General features: G+C 52.5%; 1 protein-coding gene across 2 annotated transcripts in view; it reads left to right on the top strand.

Annotated features, from left to right (window-relative positions):
* Window positions 1-15,570, top strand: part of LOC143805709 (transmembrane 9 superfamily member 2-like) — a 133,380-nt gene that overhangs the window by 31,751 nt on the left and 86,059 nt on the right. Inside the window, exon 1 of one of the 2 annotated variants that reach the window (XM_077285271.1) lies at window positions 9,485-9,843. The exons of the other annotated variant lie outside the window; for it this stretch is intronic. Coding sequence (XP_077141386.1) covers window positions 9,700-9,843 — 144 coding nt within the window. The 5' untranslated portion in view covers window positions 9,485-9,699. Of the gene's footprint in view, window positions 1-9,484; window positions 9,844-15,570 lie in introns of those variants that run through there. 2 annotated transcript variants of the gene reach the window in all.

The raw sequence follows: 15,570 nt of genomic DNA, 5'->3' as shown, positions 1-15,570 counted from the left end.
TGTCTACACACTTATTGGGCCTTTTTTTTCAGCAATTGTTTAAAGAATGAAATCATTATAGGACAACGCATGTGTCCAAAAAAGCTGCGTTTTTTGCAAAAAGCGCAAGTTTTTTTGCAAAAAAACGCTGCGTTTTTCGACGCGTGCGTTGCACGCATGCGTCAAAAAATGCTGCGTTTTGTATGCGTTTTACATGCGTTATGCGTCCAACAACGCAAATGTGAACATAGCCTAAGCCGTCTTTGTGCGCAATACCCTGGGGTCTGACGTTGTGTGAGAGTGCACGCAGCAGAGAACGGTTAGGGCCAGCCTTTAGAGCTAGCAGTGCCTACCAGTTGAGAGACATCCAGGGTCGGGTCATCTAAGGAAATAGCTCCTGCAGTTATTGGTGTAATACATCACAGTTGTGGTCTGTGCCTGGACAAGCTGTGGAAAATGAGGATGCTTAGAGAAAGCGGCCTGTCATAATCTGCTTATAGATGTCACCACTATTCTGTTTGCCTAATCTGAGGATGAGCATGGCCGGAAAAGAGCAACCTGTGAAAAATATCTGCGCAGTGCTGTATAGATAGGACTAAGGCTACTTTCACACTAGCGTTAACTGCATTACGTCGCAAATGCGTCGTTTTGCCGAAAAAACGCATCCTGCAAAAGTGCTTGCAGGATGCGTTTTTTCAGCATTGACTAACATTAGCGACGCATTTGCGACGCAATGACACACGTCGCAACCGTCCTGCGACGGTTGTGCCGTGCTGTTGCGGACCGTCGGGAGCAAAAAACGTTACATGTAACGTTTTTTGCTCCCGACGGTCCGCTTTTTCCGGCCGCGCATGCGCGGCCGGAACTCCGCCCCCACCTCCCCGCACCTCACAATGGGGCAGCGGATGCGCAGGAAAAATGCATCCGCTGCCCCCGTTGTGCGGCGGGGACAACGCTAGCGTCGGGGACCTCGGCCCGACGCACGGCGACGGGCCGAGCCCGACGCTAGTGTGAAAGAAGCCTTAGTCTTTATGGCGTAGGTCAGAAACCAGGGGCTAAATATGCGGCTGGAGTCCAGCAGTGGAAAGAGGGCCACCACTGGGGAACACCAAATAGGGTGTTAGAGTGGGCTCACAAGGGGGCCAGGTGAATGAGCAGCTGCAGTGACTGAAGTGGAGAAGAGCTATGGGGGAGCATGCTGCAGGGAACAATATATTGGCCTAACCTCAAGTCTGGTCTTCAGTTTCTTGACCATCTTAACGTGCTGCTACGTGTCACATCTTGGGAGGTGAGTGGACTATGGGGCATGGACCAGCAACTTGTAAACTTGGAGGACTTGTAAGCACAGGTGTCCTGGCTTTGTCTTCAGGAAGAGAGGGAAGACAGTGTGAATGTTTCTGCACTTTTCTTCCTGACGAGGGGTTTACAGAATGGTCTTTCCAACTTTTCCCCAATCCAGAATGAAATAAGGGTTAAACTAAAAACAATCTCTCTAAGGGCTCGCTAACACTGGCGAGTAGCACCCGATGACTCCCTCATACGGAAGAATCAGATGCGATATGCAAATAACCCTCGGCTCAAACTCTGCTTTGAGCATGATCCGAGTGTCATCTGTGATCCGAGTGTCATCTGACTGTGATCCGAGCGTCCATCTGACTGTGATCCGAGAGTCCATCTGACTGTGATCCGAGAGTCCATCTGACTGTGATCCGAGCGTCCATCTGACTGTGATCCGAGAGTCCATCTGACTGTGATCCGAGAGTCCATCTGACTGTGATCCGAGAGTCCATCTGACTGTGATCCGAGAGTCCATCTGACTGTGATCCGAGAGTCCATCTGACTGTGATCCGAGCGTCCATCTGACTGTGATCCGAGCGTCCATCTGACTGTGATCCGAGCGTCCATCTGACTGTGATCCGAGCGTCCATCTGACTGTGATCCGAGCGTCCATCTGACTGTGATCCGAGCGTCCATCTGACTGTGATCCGAGCGTCCATCTGACTGTGATCCGAGCGTCCATCTGACTGTGATCCGAGCGTCCATCTGACTGTGATCCGAGCGTCCATCTGACTGTGATCCGAGCGTCCATCTGACTGTGATCCGAGCGTCCATCTGACTGTGATCCGAGCGTCCATCTGACTGTGATCCGAGCGTCCATCTGACTGTGATCCGAGCGTCCATCTGACTGTGATCCGAGCGTCCATCTGACTGTGATCCGAGCGTCCATCTGACTGTGATCCGAGCGTCCATCTGACTGTGATCCGAGCGTCCATCTGACCGTGATCCGAGCGTCCATCTGACTGTGATGATCGAATTTCCGGAATCTCATCCTGTGAGTCGGCGTATATCAGATGACGTCAGAGTGCAGTCCGATGTTTTGTACACACCCATAGACTTGTGTGGGTGTGCATCGTTCGATATACGTTCCCAATCGCAGCATGCAGATTCTTTTTCTCATGCCAACTGGGCATGAAAATAAACGATACTGCTCCACAGTATAATATTGGAATGAGTGCTATGCGATGAAACATTGGAGTTATATGCTGACTTCTCACCAGTGTGAATGAGCCCTTAGGGGAACAGACCTGGAGAACCCAGACCGGTGTCTGCCTCCTATGTGACACTGCCAGCCTGCATGGTTGGAGCCAACTTGTTCTTTGTTGATACCTCCATAGTTCCTGTCTTCCCCATTCAAGTAACCAAATAATTTATAGGCAGGAGTCACACTGCGCATTTCTCCTGCGAGAATCACATTGTAAAACTCGTACTGGCTGACAGCTCTCCTGACCTGAGCTTGACAGCTGCATAGTAACCCATCATGCTGTCATGCTCGGGTCAGGAGAGGTGCTGGCCAGTCCGTGCAGTGCGATGCGATTATCGCACGAGAAGTACAGCAGTGTGACTCCAGCCATAAAGTGATGCTGTATAGCCGGAATATGTCCTCACTTTATGCTTCTGAGAATCAGTGTTCCCAGTTTGTCCCAGTATGTTGGTGGCCTGACCACCTCTGTACTGGGACCTGCAACGCGGCCTCATGAAAGCCATCTCTCATAGTATGAATACTGTAGACTTGGTGAGGGCTAGTGCCGCCAACAGCTGCCAAACCACTGGCACAATTGGTACTAACTCTGCTGTATGTAACATCACGTCATGGGAACCATACGGTGTCCTCGGGCTGTCAGCACACTATGGCTCAGGATGGCATGAGCCCTGGCGCTGACACCGTGCTTGGACAGCCGGTAGCTCTGATCCCGGCCAGTAGTCTCTGGACACATGGAGGCGGCCCAGAGTCACCCCACTCCCCCATGCACAGGGGCTGGGTGCTGATGGATGAATAATGGCTCCCAAGTTTGTCATTTCGGTGGCAGAAAAACCCATGCTGCTTTGTGCCAGGCTGCACAGGACGCGGCCACCGATTAGCAGCAGCGGTACAGAGATCACAAGTGGCGACCCAAGATTTGTTGGCCACACCTGGAGCGTCATGTGTCTCATGTCTGCAGGTGACCTTCTCGTCTATCACCCATGTGTTGTGGCATTGCCGTGGTGCCATCCCTGGCTGCGCTCTCTGTAGTCTCCATGTTGTCCCCTTCCCACCATGCCAGCACTGCAGCTCCTATCACCCCTGGCTGCGCTCCCTGTAGTCTCCATGTCCCCTTCCCACCATGCCAGCACAGCAGCTCCTATCACCCCTGGCTGCGCTCCCTGTAGTCTCCATGTTGTCCCCTTCCCACCATGCCAGCACTGCAGCTCCTATCACCCCTGGCTGCGCTCCCTGTAGTCTCCATGTCCCCTTCCCACCATGCCAGCACAGCAGCTCCTATCACCCCTGGCTGCGCTCCCTGTAGTCTCCATGTTGTCCCCTTCCCACCATGCCAGCACTACAGCTCCTATCATCCCTGGCTGCGCTCCCTGTAGTCTCCATGTTGTCCCCTTCCCACCATGCCAGCACTGCAGCTCCTATCACCCCTGGCTGCGCTCCCTGTAGTCTCCATGTTGTCCCCTTCCCACCATGCCGGCACAGCAGCTCCTATCACCCCTGGCTGCGCTCCCTGTAGTCTCCATGTTGTCCCCTTCCCACCATGCAAGCACTGCAGCTCCTATCATCCCTGGCTGCACTCCCTGTAGTCTCCTTCCCACCATGCCAGCACTGCAGCTCCTATCACCCCTGGCTGCGCTCCCTGTAGTCTCCATGTCCCCTTCCCACCATGCCAGCACAGCAGCTCCTATCACCCCTGGCTGCGCTCCCTGTAGTCTCCATGTTGTCCCCTTCCCACCATGCCAGCACTACAGCTCCTATCATCCCTGGCTGCGCTCCCTGTAGTCTCCATGTTGTCCCCTTCCCACCATGCCAGCACTGCAGCTCCTATCACCCCTGGCTGCGCTCCCTGTAGTCTCCATGTTGTCCCCTTCCCACCATGCCAGCACAGCAGCTCCTATCATCCCTGGCTGTGCTCCCTGTAGTCTCCATGTTGTCCCCTTCCCACCATGCCAGCACTGCAGCTCCTATCACCCCTGGCTGCGCTCCCTGTAGTCTCCATGTTGTCCCCTTCCCACCATGCCAGCACTACAGCTCCTATCATCCCTGGCTGCGCTCCCTGTAGTCTCCATGTTGTCCCCTTCCCACCATGCCAGCACAGCAGCTCCTATCACCCCTGGCTGCGCTCCCTGTAGTCTCCATGTTGTCCCCTTCCCACCATGCCAGCACAGCAGCTCCTATCACCCCTGGTTGCGCTCCCTGTAGTCTCCATACTGTCCCCCCCACCATGCCAGCACAGCAGCTCCTATCACCCCTGGCTGCGCTCCCTGAAGTCTCCTTCCCACCATGCCAGCACTGCAGCTCCTATCATCCCTGGCTGCGCTCCCTGTAGTCTCCATGTTGTCCCCTTCCCACCATGCCAGCACTGCAGCTCCTATCACCCCTGGCTGCGCTCCCTGTAGTCTCCATGTTGTCCCCTTCCCACCATGCCAGCACTGCAGCTCCTATCACCCCTGGCTGCGCTCCCTGTAGTCTTCTTCCCACCATGCCAGCACTGCAGCTCCTATCACCCCTGGCTGCGCTCCCTGTAGTCTCCATGTCCCCTTCCCACCATGCCAGCACAGCAGCTCCTATCATCCCTGGCTGCGCTCCCTGTAGTCTCCATGTTGTCCCCTTCCCACCATGCCAGCACAGCAGCACCTATCACCCCTGGCTGCGCTCCCTGTAGTCTCCATGTTGTCCCCTTCCCACCATGCCAGCACTGCAGCTCCTATCACCCCTGGCTGCGCTCCCTGTAGTCTCCATGTTGTCCCCTTCCCACCATCCCAGCACTGCAGCTCCTATCACCCCTGGCTGCGCTCCCTGTAGTCTCCATGTTGTCCCCTTCCCACCATGCCAGCACAGCAGCTCCTATCACCCCTGGCTGCGCTCCCTGTAGTCTCCATGTTGTCCCCTTCCCACCATGCCAGCACTGCAGCTCCTATCACCCCTGGCTGCGCTCCCTGTAGTCTCCATGTTGTCCCCTTCCCACCATGCCAGCACAGCAGCTCCTATCATCCCTGGCTGCGCTCCCTGTAGTCTCCATGTTGTCCCCTTCCCACCATGCCAGCACAGCAGCACCTATCACCCCTGGCTGCGCTCCCTGTAGTCTCCATGTTGTCCCCTTCCCACCATGCCGGCACAGCAGCTCCTATCACCCCTGGCTGCGCTCCCTGTAGTCTCCATATTGTCCCCCCCACCATGCCAGCACAGCAGCTCCTATCACCCCTGGCTGCGCTCCCTGTAGTCTCCATGTTGTCTCCTTCCCACCATGCCAGCACAGCAGCTCCTATCACCCCTGGCTGCGCTCCCTGTAGTCTCCATGTTGTCCCCTTCCCACCATGCCAGCACAGCAGCTCCTATCATCCCTGGCTGCGCTCCCTGTAGTCTCCATGTTGTCCCCTTCCCACCATGCCGGCACAGCAGCTCCTATCACCCCTGGCTGTGCTCCCTGTAGTCTCCATATTGTCCCCCCTACCATGCCAGCACAGCAGCTCCTATCACCCCTGGCTGCGCTCCCTGTAGTCTCCATGTTGTCCCCTTCCCACCATGCCAGCACAGCAGCTCCTATCACCCCTGGCTGCGCTCCCTGTAGTCTCCATGTTGTCCCCTTCCCACCATGCCAGCACAGCAGCTCCTATCACCCCTGGCTGCGCTCCCTGTAGTCTCCATACTGTCCCCCCCACCATGCCAGCACAGCAGCACCTATCACCCCTGGCTGCGCTCCCTGTAGTCTCCATGTTGTCCCCTTCCCACCATGCCAGCACAGCAGCACCTATCACCCCTGGCTGCGCTCCCTGTAGTCTCCATGTTGTCCCCTTCCCACCATGCCAGCACAGCAGCTCCTATCACCCCTGGCTGCGCTCCCTGTAGTCTCCATGTTGTCCCCTTCCCACCATGCCAGCACAGCAGCTCCTATCACCCCTGGCTGCGCTCCCTGTAGTCTCCATGTTGTCCCCTTCCCACCATGCCAGCACAGCAGCACCTATCACCCCTGGCTGCGCTCCCTGTAGTCTCCATGTTGTCCCCTTCCCACCATGCCAGCACAGCAGCTCCTATCACCCCTGGCTGCGCTCCCTGTAGTCTCCATGTTGTCCCCTTCCCACCATGCCAGCACAGCAGCACCTATCACCCCTGGCTGCGCTCCCTGTAGTCTCCATGTTGTCCCCTTCCCACCATGCCAGCACAGCAGCTCCTATCACCCCTGGCTGCGCTCCCTGTAGTCTCCATGTTGTCCCCTTCCCACCATGCCGGCACAGCAGCTCCTATCACCCCTGGCTGCGCTCCCTGTAGTCTCCATGTTGTCCCCTTCCCACCATGCCAGCACTGCAGCTCCTATCACCCCTGGCTGCGCTCCCTGTAGTCTCTATATTGTCCCCCCCACCATGCCAGCACAGCAGCTCCTATCACCCCTGGCTGCGCTCCCTGTAGTCTCCATGTTGTCCCCTTCCCACCATGCCAGCACAGCAGCTCCTATCACCCCTGGCTGCGCTCCCTGTAGTCTCCATGTTGTCCCCTTCCCACCATGCCAGCACAGCAGCTCCTATCATCCCTGGCTGCGCTCCCTGTAGTCTCCATGTTGTCCCCTTCCCACCATGCCGGCACAGCAGCTCCTATCACCCCTGGCTGCGCTCCCTGTAGTCTCCATATTGTCCCCCCCACCATGCCAGCACAGCAGCTCCTATCACCCCTGGCTGCGCTCCCTGTAGTCTCCATGTTGTCCCCTTCCCACCATGCCAGCACAGCAGCTCCTATCACCCCTGGCTGCGCTCCCTGTAGTCTCCATGTTGTCCCCTTCCCACCATGCCAGCACAGCAGCTCCTATCACCCCTGGCTGCGCTCCCTGTAGTCTCCATGTTGTCCCCTTCCCACCATGCCAGCACAGCAGCTCCTATCACCCCTGGCTGCGCTCCCTGTAGTCTCCATGTTGTCCCCTTCCCACCATGCCAGCACAGCAGCTCCTATCACCCCTGGCTGCGCTCCCTGTAGTCTCCATGTTGTCCCCTTCCCACCATGCCAGCACAGCAGCACCTATCACCCCTGGCTGCGCTCCCTGTAGTCTCCATGTTGTCCCCTTCCCACCATGCCAGCACAGCAGCTCCTATCACCCCTGGCTGCGCTCCCTGTAGTCTCCATGTTGTCCCCTTCCCACCATGCCAGCACAGCAGCACCTATCACCCCTGGCTGCGCTCCCTGTAGTCTCCATGTTGTCCCCTTCCCACCATGCCAGCACAGCAGCTCCTATCACCCCTGGCTGCGCTCCCTGTAGTCTCCATGTTGTCCCCTTCCCACCATGCCGGCACAGCAGCTCCTATCACCCCTGGCTGCGCTCCCTGTAGTCTCCATGTTGTCCCCTTCCCACCATGCCAGCACTGCAGCTCCTATCACCCCTGGCTGCGCTCCCTGTAGTCTCTATATTGTCCCCCCCACCATGCCAGCACAGCAGGTCCTATCACCCCTGGCTGCGCTCCCTGTAGTCTCCATGTTGTCCCCTTCCCACCATGCCAGCACAGCAGCTCCTATCACCCCTGGCTGCGCTCCCTGTAGTCTCCATGTTGTCCCCTTCCCACCATGCCAGCACAGCAGCTCCTATCATCCCTGGCTGCGCTCCCTGTAGTCTCCATGTTGTCCCCTTCCCACCATGCCAGCACAGCAGCTCCTATCACCCCTGGCTGCGCTCCCTGTAGTCTCCATGTTGTCCCCTTCCCACCATGCCAGCACAGCAGCTCCTATCATCCCTGGCTGCGCTCCCTGTAGTCTCCATGTTGTCCCCTTCCCACCATGCCGGCACAGCAGCTCCTATCACCCCTGGCTGCGCTCCCTGTAGTCTCCATATTGTCCCCCCCACCATGCCAGCACAGCAGCTCCTATCACCCCTGGCTGCGCTCCCTGTAGTCTCCATGTTGTCCCCTTCCCACCATGCCAGCACAGCAGCACCTATCACCCCTGGCTGCGCTCCCTGTAGTCTCCATGTTGTCCCCTTCCCACCATGCCAGCACAGCAGCTCCTATCACCCCTGGCTGCGCTCCCTGTAGTCTCCATATTGTCCCCCCCACCATGCCAGCACAGCAGCTCCTATCACCCCTGGCTGCGCTCCCTGTAGTCTCCATGTTGTCCCCTTCCCACCATGCCAGCACAGCAGCTCCTATCACCCCTGGCTGCGCTCCCTGTAGTCTCCATATTGTCCCCCCCACCATGCCAGCACAGCAGCTCCTATCACCCCTGGCTGCGCTCCCTGTAGTCTCCATGTTGTCCCCTTCCCACCATGCCAGCACAGCAGCTCCTATCACCCCTGGCTGCGCTCCCTGTAGTCTCCATGTTGTCCCCTTCCCACCATGCCAGCACAGCAGCTCCTATCACCCCTGGCTGCGCTCCCTGTAGTCTCCATGTTTTCCCCTTCCCACCATGCCAGCACAGCAGCTCCTATCACCCCTGGCTGCGCTCCCTGTAGTCTCCATGTTGTCCCCTTCCCACCATGCCAGCACAGCAGTTCCTATCATCCCTGGCTGCGCTCCCTGTAGTCTCCATGTTGTCCCCTTCCCACCATGCCGGCACAGCAGCTCCTATCACCCCTGGCTGCGCTCCCTGTAGTCTCCATATTGTCCCCCCCACCATGCCAGCACAGCAGCTCCTATCACCCCTGGCTGCGCTCCCTGTAGTCTCCATATTGTCCCCCCCACCATGCCAGCACAGCAGCTCCTATCACCCCTGGCTGCGCTCCCTGTAGTCTCCATGTTGTCCCCTTCCCACCATGCCAGCACAGCAGCTCCTATCACCCCTGGCTGCGCTCCCTGTAGTCTCCATGTTGTCCCCTTCCCACCATGCCAGCACAGCAGCTCCTATCACCCCTGGCTGCGCTCCCTGTAGTCTCCATGTTGTCCCCTTCCCACCATGCCAGCACAGCAGCTCCTATCATCCCTGGCTGTGCGGATTTCCGGCCACCACAGAGGTGGCCGGGACTCTGTCTCTCCTGCCCTGCGGTGACGCACTGCTGCACTGTCTACACCGCGGCGGCAGGGGGCGCCCTCAGCTGCAGTGATAACTCCGTCCGGCACGTTTAGAAGGACGTGGACGCGCACGCTACGTCATGACGTAACATCACGTAGAGCCGAACACCTAGCAGCGGCGCGGCGTCACGGGCGGGTAACGCCATCATCATCATCATTTTCCCAGTGTTGTGTTCTCGGGCCGGCCGGTGCAGCAGGATGGCGGCGCAGTCAGGGCGGAGGCTCCGGGTCCCGGCGGCGCTGGTGCTTCTCCTGTGCACGGGATGGGGCTCCGCTTTCTATCTTCCGGGTCTGGCGCCTGTGAGTTTCTGTGAGAAAGATAAAGAGACGGAGACCTGCAAGGTGAGTGCGGGGGGGGCGGGGCGCAGGTGCGGGGCTGGCGGCCTGGAGCGGTGGTAGAGCTCTGTAGCAGCGGTGGCTGCGGACAGTCGGGGGCGCTGTGCTCTTCGGATGCAGCAGAGGATAAGCTCTGTCTTGTAGCGATTCTGTGTGGTGTTTTCTCTAACAATCCCTGTAGTTGCCCCAGGGTTGTGTGTAAGTTGTCAGCTGGACATTACTAGTTGGGGGGAGGGGTCCCTACAATCTGACGACGTCCAATCCGTGCTGCCGGTGTCAGACTCTGTAGGACGGTGATCTCCAACCTTCCTTCCCCTAAGGCCACGGGGGTCACACAGCAGAATTTCCTCTGATCAGACTGTGATCTAAGAAGAAAGTGATCAAAGAAAAAGTTTCTCATCTCCTCCATTGTCACTCCATGAATATTGGACTGCACTCGGATGTCATCTGACTGCAGTCCAATGATTTCCACGGACTCATTGTCGTGCATGGCGGACAAAAGCGATCCTAATATCAGATCTGACTCTGCCATGCTGCAATCCCCCCCCCCCCCCCCCCCCCCCCCCCTTAGACTTATATAGGAACTTCCTTATACTGGGTAGGTAAAGTCCAAAGTGTAACTTACAAGTGCGTGAGTAGGCCGGGAGGTGATGGCGTGACTCACGTGGCAGTTATCTGAGCCGCAGTGTGGCTGGAGGTCACTTCCTCTATAGGATGAGGCTATACAGTTTTATTGTGGTTGTGAGGGCTCCTAAATGCTCTGGTTGCTCACGGACAGGTTGTCGTGTGTCATAGAAGTATATTCTGTTCATTTTTTTGCCTTGTGCTCTTTATTTTGGCTCAGTTAATATTAGCAATTCCAGTGAAAAAGTAACTTTTAATTAGATGAATCTAAAACAATAGATCACACAGCAAAAAAAGAAGTGCATGGACAAACAGATATATCACAGTTATAACTAAGCTCAAACTAGAATTAACAAGAGGGTGGCTTAGTGTACAGCAGTGTTCCCCAACTCCGCCGGGTCATTCCATGTCAAGTGAACCAATTATTTTTACCTCTATATTTTTAATTCTTTTGAGATTTTGTTATTTGGTAATAGTGTGTCAGAGAATGCAAAATGTGAAGAAAAAAAAAATTCTAGATATTTATTTTTTATTGATTTTCAAAGTTCGGAAAAAGTGCGAATTTCGGTGTTGCCTGCCTTTTACATTTCTCCCCATAACTCAGGCTAGAAAAGAGATGGAGAAACAAAATAAACACCATTCTACTCAGAACTGTACAGGCTTTCACCAGATATTTCACTGTATCTTTAATAATATTTTACCTATGCGAATGCAAGCGCAAAACTTTAAAACGCATTTCTGAAAAAAAAACGTTTAATTTAAAAATTTCAAAAACTGCACATGTGCCTGTAATGCTCCTAGCCACATCTGTACCAAAATACAAGTTGGGATCATGATGGGATCATATTTTAAAAAATAAAACTATTACAGTGTCAGTTCAAAAATCTTGATTTCAGGTCTGTTCAGCCTGTGGTGTAGAAGTGTGGGGTCCATATTTACCAAATAATCCATGAATGTTAGATATTACTGTATTATTTTATTATGTTAGAGCTTAGAAGCAGGAGAGGACAGATGAGAAGCTTTGTTAGGGCTGAGAATGACCAGGGGTAGACAGTGAATGCAGAGCAGATGACAGGCCGGCAGCTCCAGCCTCCAGAGGCCACATTCACACCAAATCTTAACACCCAGGCAACTTCTCATATGGAGGGAGAAAAATATTCTTAACGTCCAGTTCATGTATTGTACGAACCAGGACTAAAAAGAGGAGGAGAGTTTGTTATAACATCAGTTACAGGAAGCAGAACCCATCACAGGGACTCGGCAATACCGGACTGTCATCCCATGTAGTGGAAATAAAGACAGTGACGTCCATGAAGTGGTAGAAGGCGGCACAAGATCGGCAATGGATGACATAACTGGTGATGTGACCTGTGAATATGATCAGCGCTGACGGCTACTGGACTCTCCAAAGATTGTGAAAATGAACACGTAGAAAGGACTTTTCTGCACCTTCTGGTCCAGCGCCATCCTTTGTGTATCCAAGAAAATCAGACATTGTGGGGGTATGTGTCCACGTTCAGTTTTGCTTCAGGATTTGGTCAGGATTTTATGCAGGTAAAATCCTGACCAAATCTTCTGCACCTGAGGTCACTGGCAGGTCACCTGCGCTGTCCTTGAGTTTTTTCTGCAATGTAAGGACATGCTGCGTTCTGAAAAGACGCGCCGCATGTGAGTTTTCTCGGGTGTGCCGTATGCGTCTTTTACTGCATAGTGGAGACAGGATTTCATGAAATCCCCTCCACTATGCTGTAACATCTGGACGCTGCGTTTTTTATGCATGCTGCTCAATGCTGCGTCAAAAACGCAGCATTTCCTGAACGTGGACACATACCCTAAAAGTTACAAAAAACAGATATTACTCAGGTGGAGCCGAGCACCATGACAGCCGCACATACTCTGACACAAAAGGAAATGGCCATTGCTAGTAATACACTGTGTTCCAAATTATTATGCACATAGAGTTTAGGAGTGATAAGGTTAAAAAATTTTTGTTTGTCATTTAAACTCATTGATGGTGATGTGTGTCAGGGCTCTTTATATCACTGAAAGCAATTGCAGATACCTGTGCAAATTAGTTTGGCAGGTGTGTCCAAATAAAGGCAAGACTACTTAAAGGCCCCGTCTCACTAAGCGATTTACCAACGATCACGACCAGCGATATGACCTGGCCGTGATCGTTGGTAAGTCGCTGTGTGGTCGCTGGGGAGCTGTCACACAGACCGCTCTCCCCAGCGACCAACGATCAGGGGAACGACTTCGGCATCGTTGAAACTGTCTTCAACGATGCCGAAGTCCCCCTGCAGCACCCGGGTAACCAGGGTAAACATCGGGTTACTAAGCGCAGGGCCGCACTTAGTAACCCGATGTTTACCCTGGTTACCAAAAAAAACAAACAGTACATACTCGCCTTTCGGTGTCCAGGTCCCTTGCCGTCTGCTTCCTGCTCTCACTGAGTGCCGGCCGTACACTGAGAGCAGAGCGCAGCGGTGACGTCACTGCTGTGCTCTCACTTCTCACTGTACGGCCGGCACTCAGTGAGAGCAGGAAGCAGACGGCAAGGGACCTGACGGACATCAGAAGGCGAGTATGTACTGTTTGTTTTTTTTTACATTTACGCTGGTAACCAGGGTAAACATCGGGTTACTAAGCGCGGCCCTGCGCTTAGTAACCCGATGTTTATCCTGGTTACCAGTGAAGACATCGCTGGATCGGTGTCACACACACCGATTCAGCGATGTCAGCGGGGCCTCAACGACCAAAAAAAGGTCCAGGCCATTCCGACACGACCAGCGATCTCGCAGCAGGGGCCTGATCGCTGGTACGTGTCACACATAGCGAGATCGCTATGGAGGTCGCTGTTGCGTCACAAAACTTGTGACTCAGCAGCGATCTCGCTAGCGATCTCGCTATGTGAGACGGGGCCTTTAGAAGGCTGTTCCACATTATTAAGCAGCCTACATTTTTTGCCAAAATAGGAAAGAAAAAGGATGTGTCGGCTTCTGAGAAGCAACAAATTGTGGAGTATTTAGGTCAAGCCATGACTACTATCAACTTTGCCAAGACATCGTGATCATCGCACAATCAAGAAGTATGTAGCTGATTCCCAGCACACACGTGTGCGTGCTGATAAGGAAAAATTGAGGACTCTTTCCAACAGGCAATTGTGTAAGGTTAAAAGAGCAGCTGCAAAAATGCCTTGTCATAGCAGCAGACAAGTTTTTGAAGCTGCTGGTGCCTCCAACGTCCCCAAAACAACAAGATGCAGGGTCCTTCAGAGGTTTGCAGCTGTGCGTAAGCCATCCTGTCGACCACCTCTATCCACTGCACACAAGCAGAAACGGCTCCAGTGGGCCAAACGATACATGAAGACTGACTTCCAAACTGTTTTGTTCACCGATGAGTGCCGTGCAACGCTCGATGTTCCAGATGGATGGAGTGGAGGATGGACACCCCATGAAAACACGGCTAAGGCGCCGACAAGGAGGAGGTGGAGTAATGTTTTGGGCTGGAATCATGGGGAGAGAGATTGTCGGCCCCTTTATGATCCCTGAAGGGGTAAAGATGAACTCCATAATCTATGTGGAGTTTCTAAAACAACACTTCCTGCCATGGTGCAAGAGGAAGAACCGTGCTTTCCGCAGCAAGATCATTTTCATGCATGATAATGCACCGTCTCATGCTGCAAAAAACACATCTGCATCTCTGGCTGCTATGGGCATAAAAGAGGCCAAACGTATGGTGTGGCCACCATCTTCCCCTGACCTCAACCCCATTGAGAACCTCTGGAGCATCATCAAAAGGAGTGTCTATGATGGCGGGAGGCAGTTCACATCTAAGCAACAGCTCTGGGAGGGTATTCTGTTCACATGCAAAACAATTGAAGCAGAAACCATCCAAAAACTGACAAATTCAATGGACGAGAGAGTTCAGAAGCTTCTTTCCAACAAGGGGTCCTATGTGCAAATGTAACATCACCTAAAATAAAGTTTTCACTTGAAAACTGTTTGATTTCACTTTGTAATAAGCTGATAATGCTTATAACTTCACAATTGACCATTTTTTTGTTCAAAATAAAAAAAAAAAGGTTGAAAACTTTGCTGTGCATAATAATTTGGAACGTGCAATTTGAGTGTTTATTTTTTTTAAAAAGATACTGTTTTCATAGGCAGTTTGTTCCAAAACATTGCAATTATACTAGAATAGTAGATGACTGGAAAATAACAATGACTGCAATTCAGATAGGTAATTTAGAGAAAATATGAGGAAATATTATTTGCATAATAATTTGGAACACAGTGTATAGACAAGATGACATTTCTCCCACTAGAAGGGACACAATGATGATAACAGGCCAGTGTAAAAACCTACTATTAATTGTTTGATTAGTTCATATTTTATAGTACGAGGATTTAACTACTGGACTATTCTTCTTAAACACTTCAGAAATGACATGTTTAGTGATATAGTAGAAAAAAAATTGTTCCATGTATAAATAGGTGGTAAAAATATTGGTTCTTTTAATCTTGTTTTTAACATATAATTAGGATCAGACTGTATTTAGAAAATCCCACTTGAGGATATGATCACCTGTTTTCTTTTGGCTTGTTCAATGAATTCAGGTTGAAAATGCTGAGCAAGTTGTGTTATGATGATTAAGATGTATTTATTCTGGCACTTCAGTATTTGTTTTTTGCGTTTCTGTATTGTTGCATTTAAATGTTCAATGCAATAAGTTGTAATTTGAAAAGAAAAAGGGAAGAAACTCACACAAACATAAAATCAGATGATTCAAGGCTTAAAAAAAAAAAGTACAAATTTGATAGGTCCCAAGTTGAATCCCTGTACAAATATAAACAAGAACACAAGTAACACACATGCATGTTTTCACAATTTTAAAACATACGTTTTTTCAGAATTGCGCATCAAAATGTTTAATTTTATTTGACCAAAACAAAATATAAAGAAACATAGTCTTGTGACATATCAAATGAAAGCCGGTACCGTTCTGAGAAAAATGATGCCTCTCCCAACTCTTTATCTTAATTCTAGCCCGAGATATGATAAATGTAAAGCCGTACCAGGCCAAAATCTGCACTTTTTTAAAACTTT

Source organism: Ranitomeya variabilis, chromosome 2 (genome assembly GCF_051348905.1).
Source record: "Ranitomeya variabilis isolate aRanVar5 chromosome 2, aRanVar5.hap1, whole genome shotgun sequence".
In the NCBI taxonomy this organism is placed as follows: domain Eukaryota; kingdom Metazoa; phylum Chordata; class Amphibia; order Anura; family Dendrobatidae; genus Ranitomeya; species Ranitomeya variabilis.
This window is presented reverse-complemented; position numbering and strand designations above follow the sequence as displayed.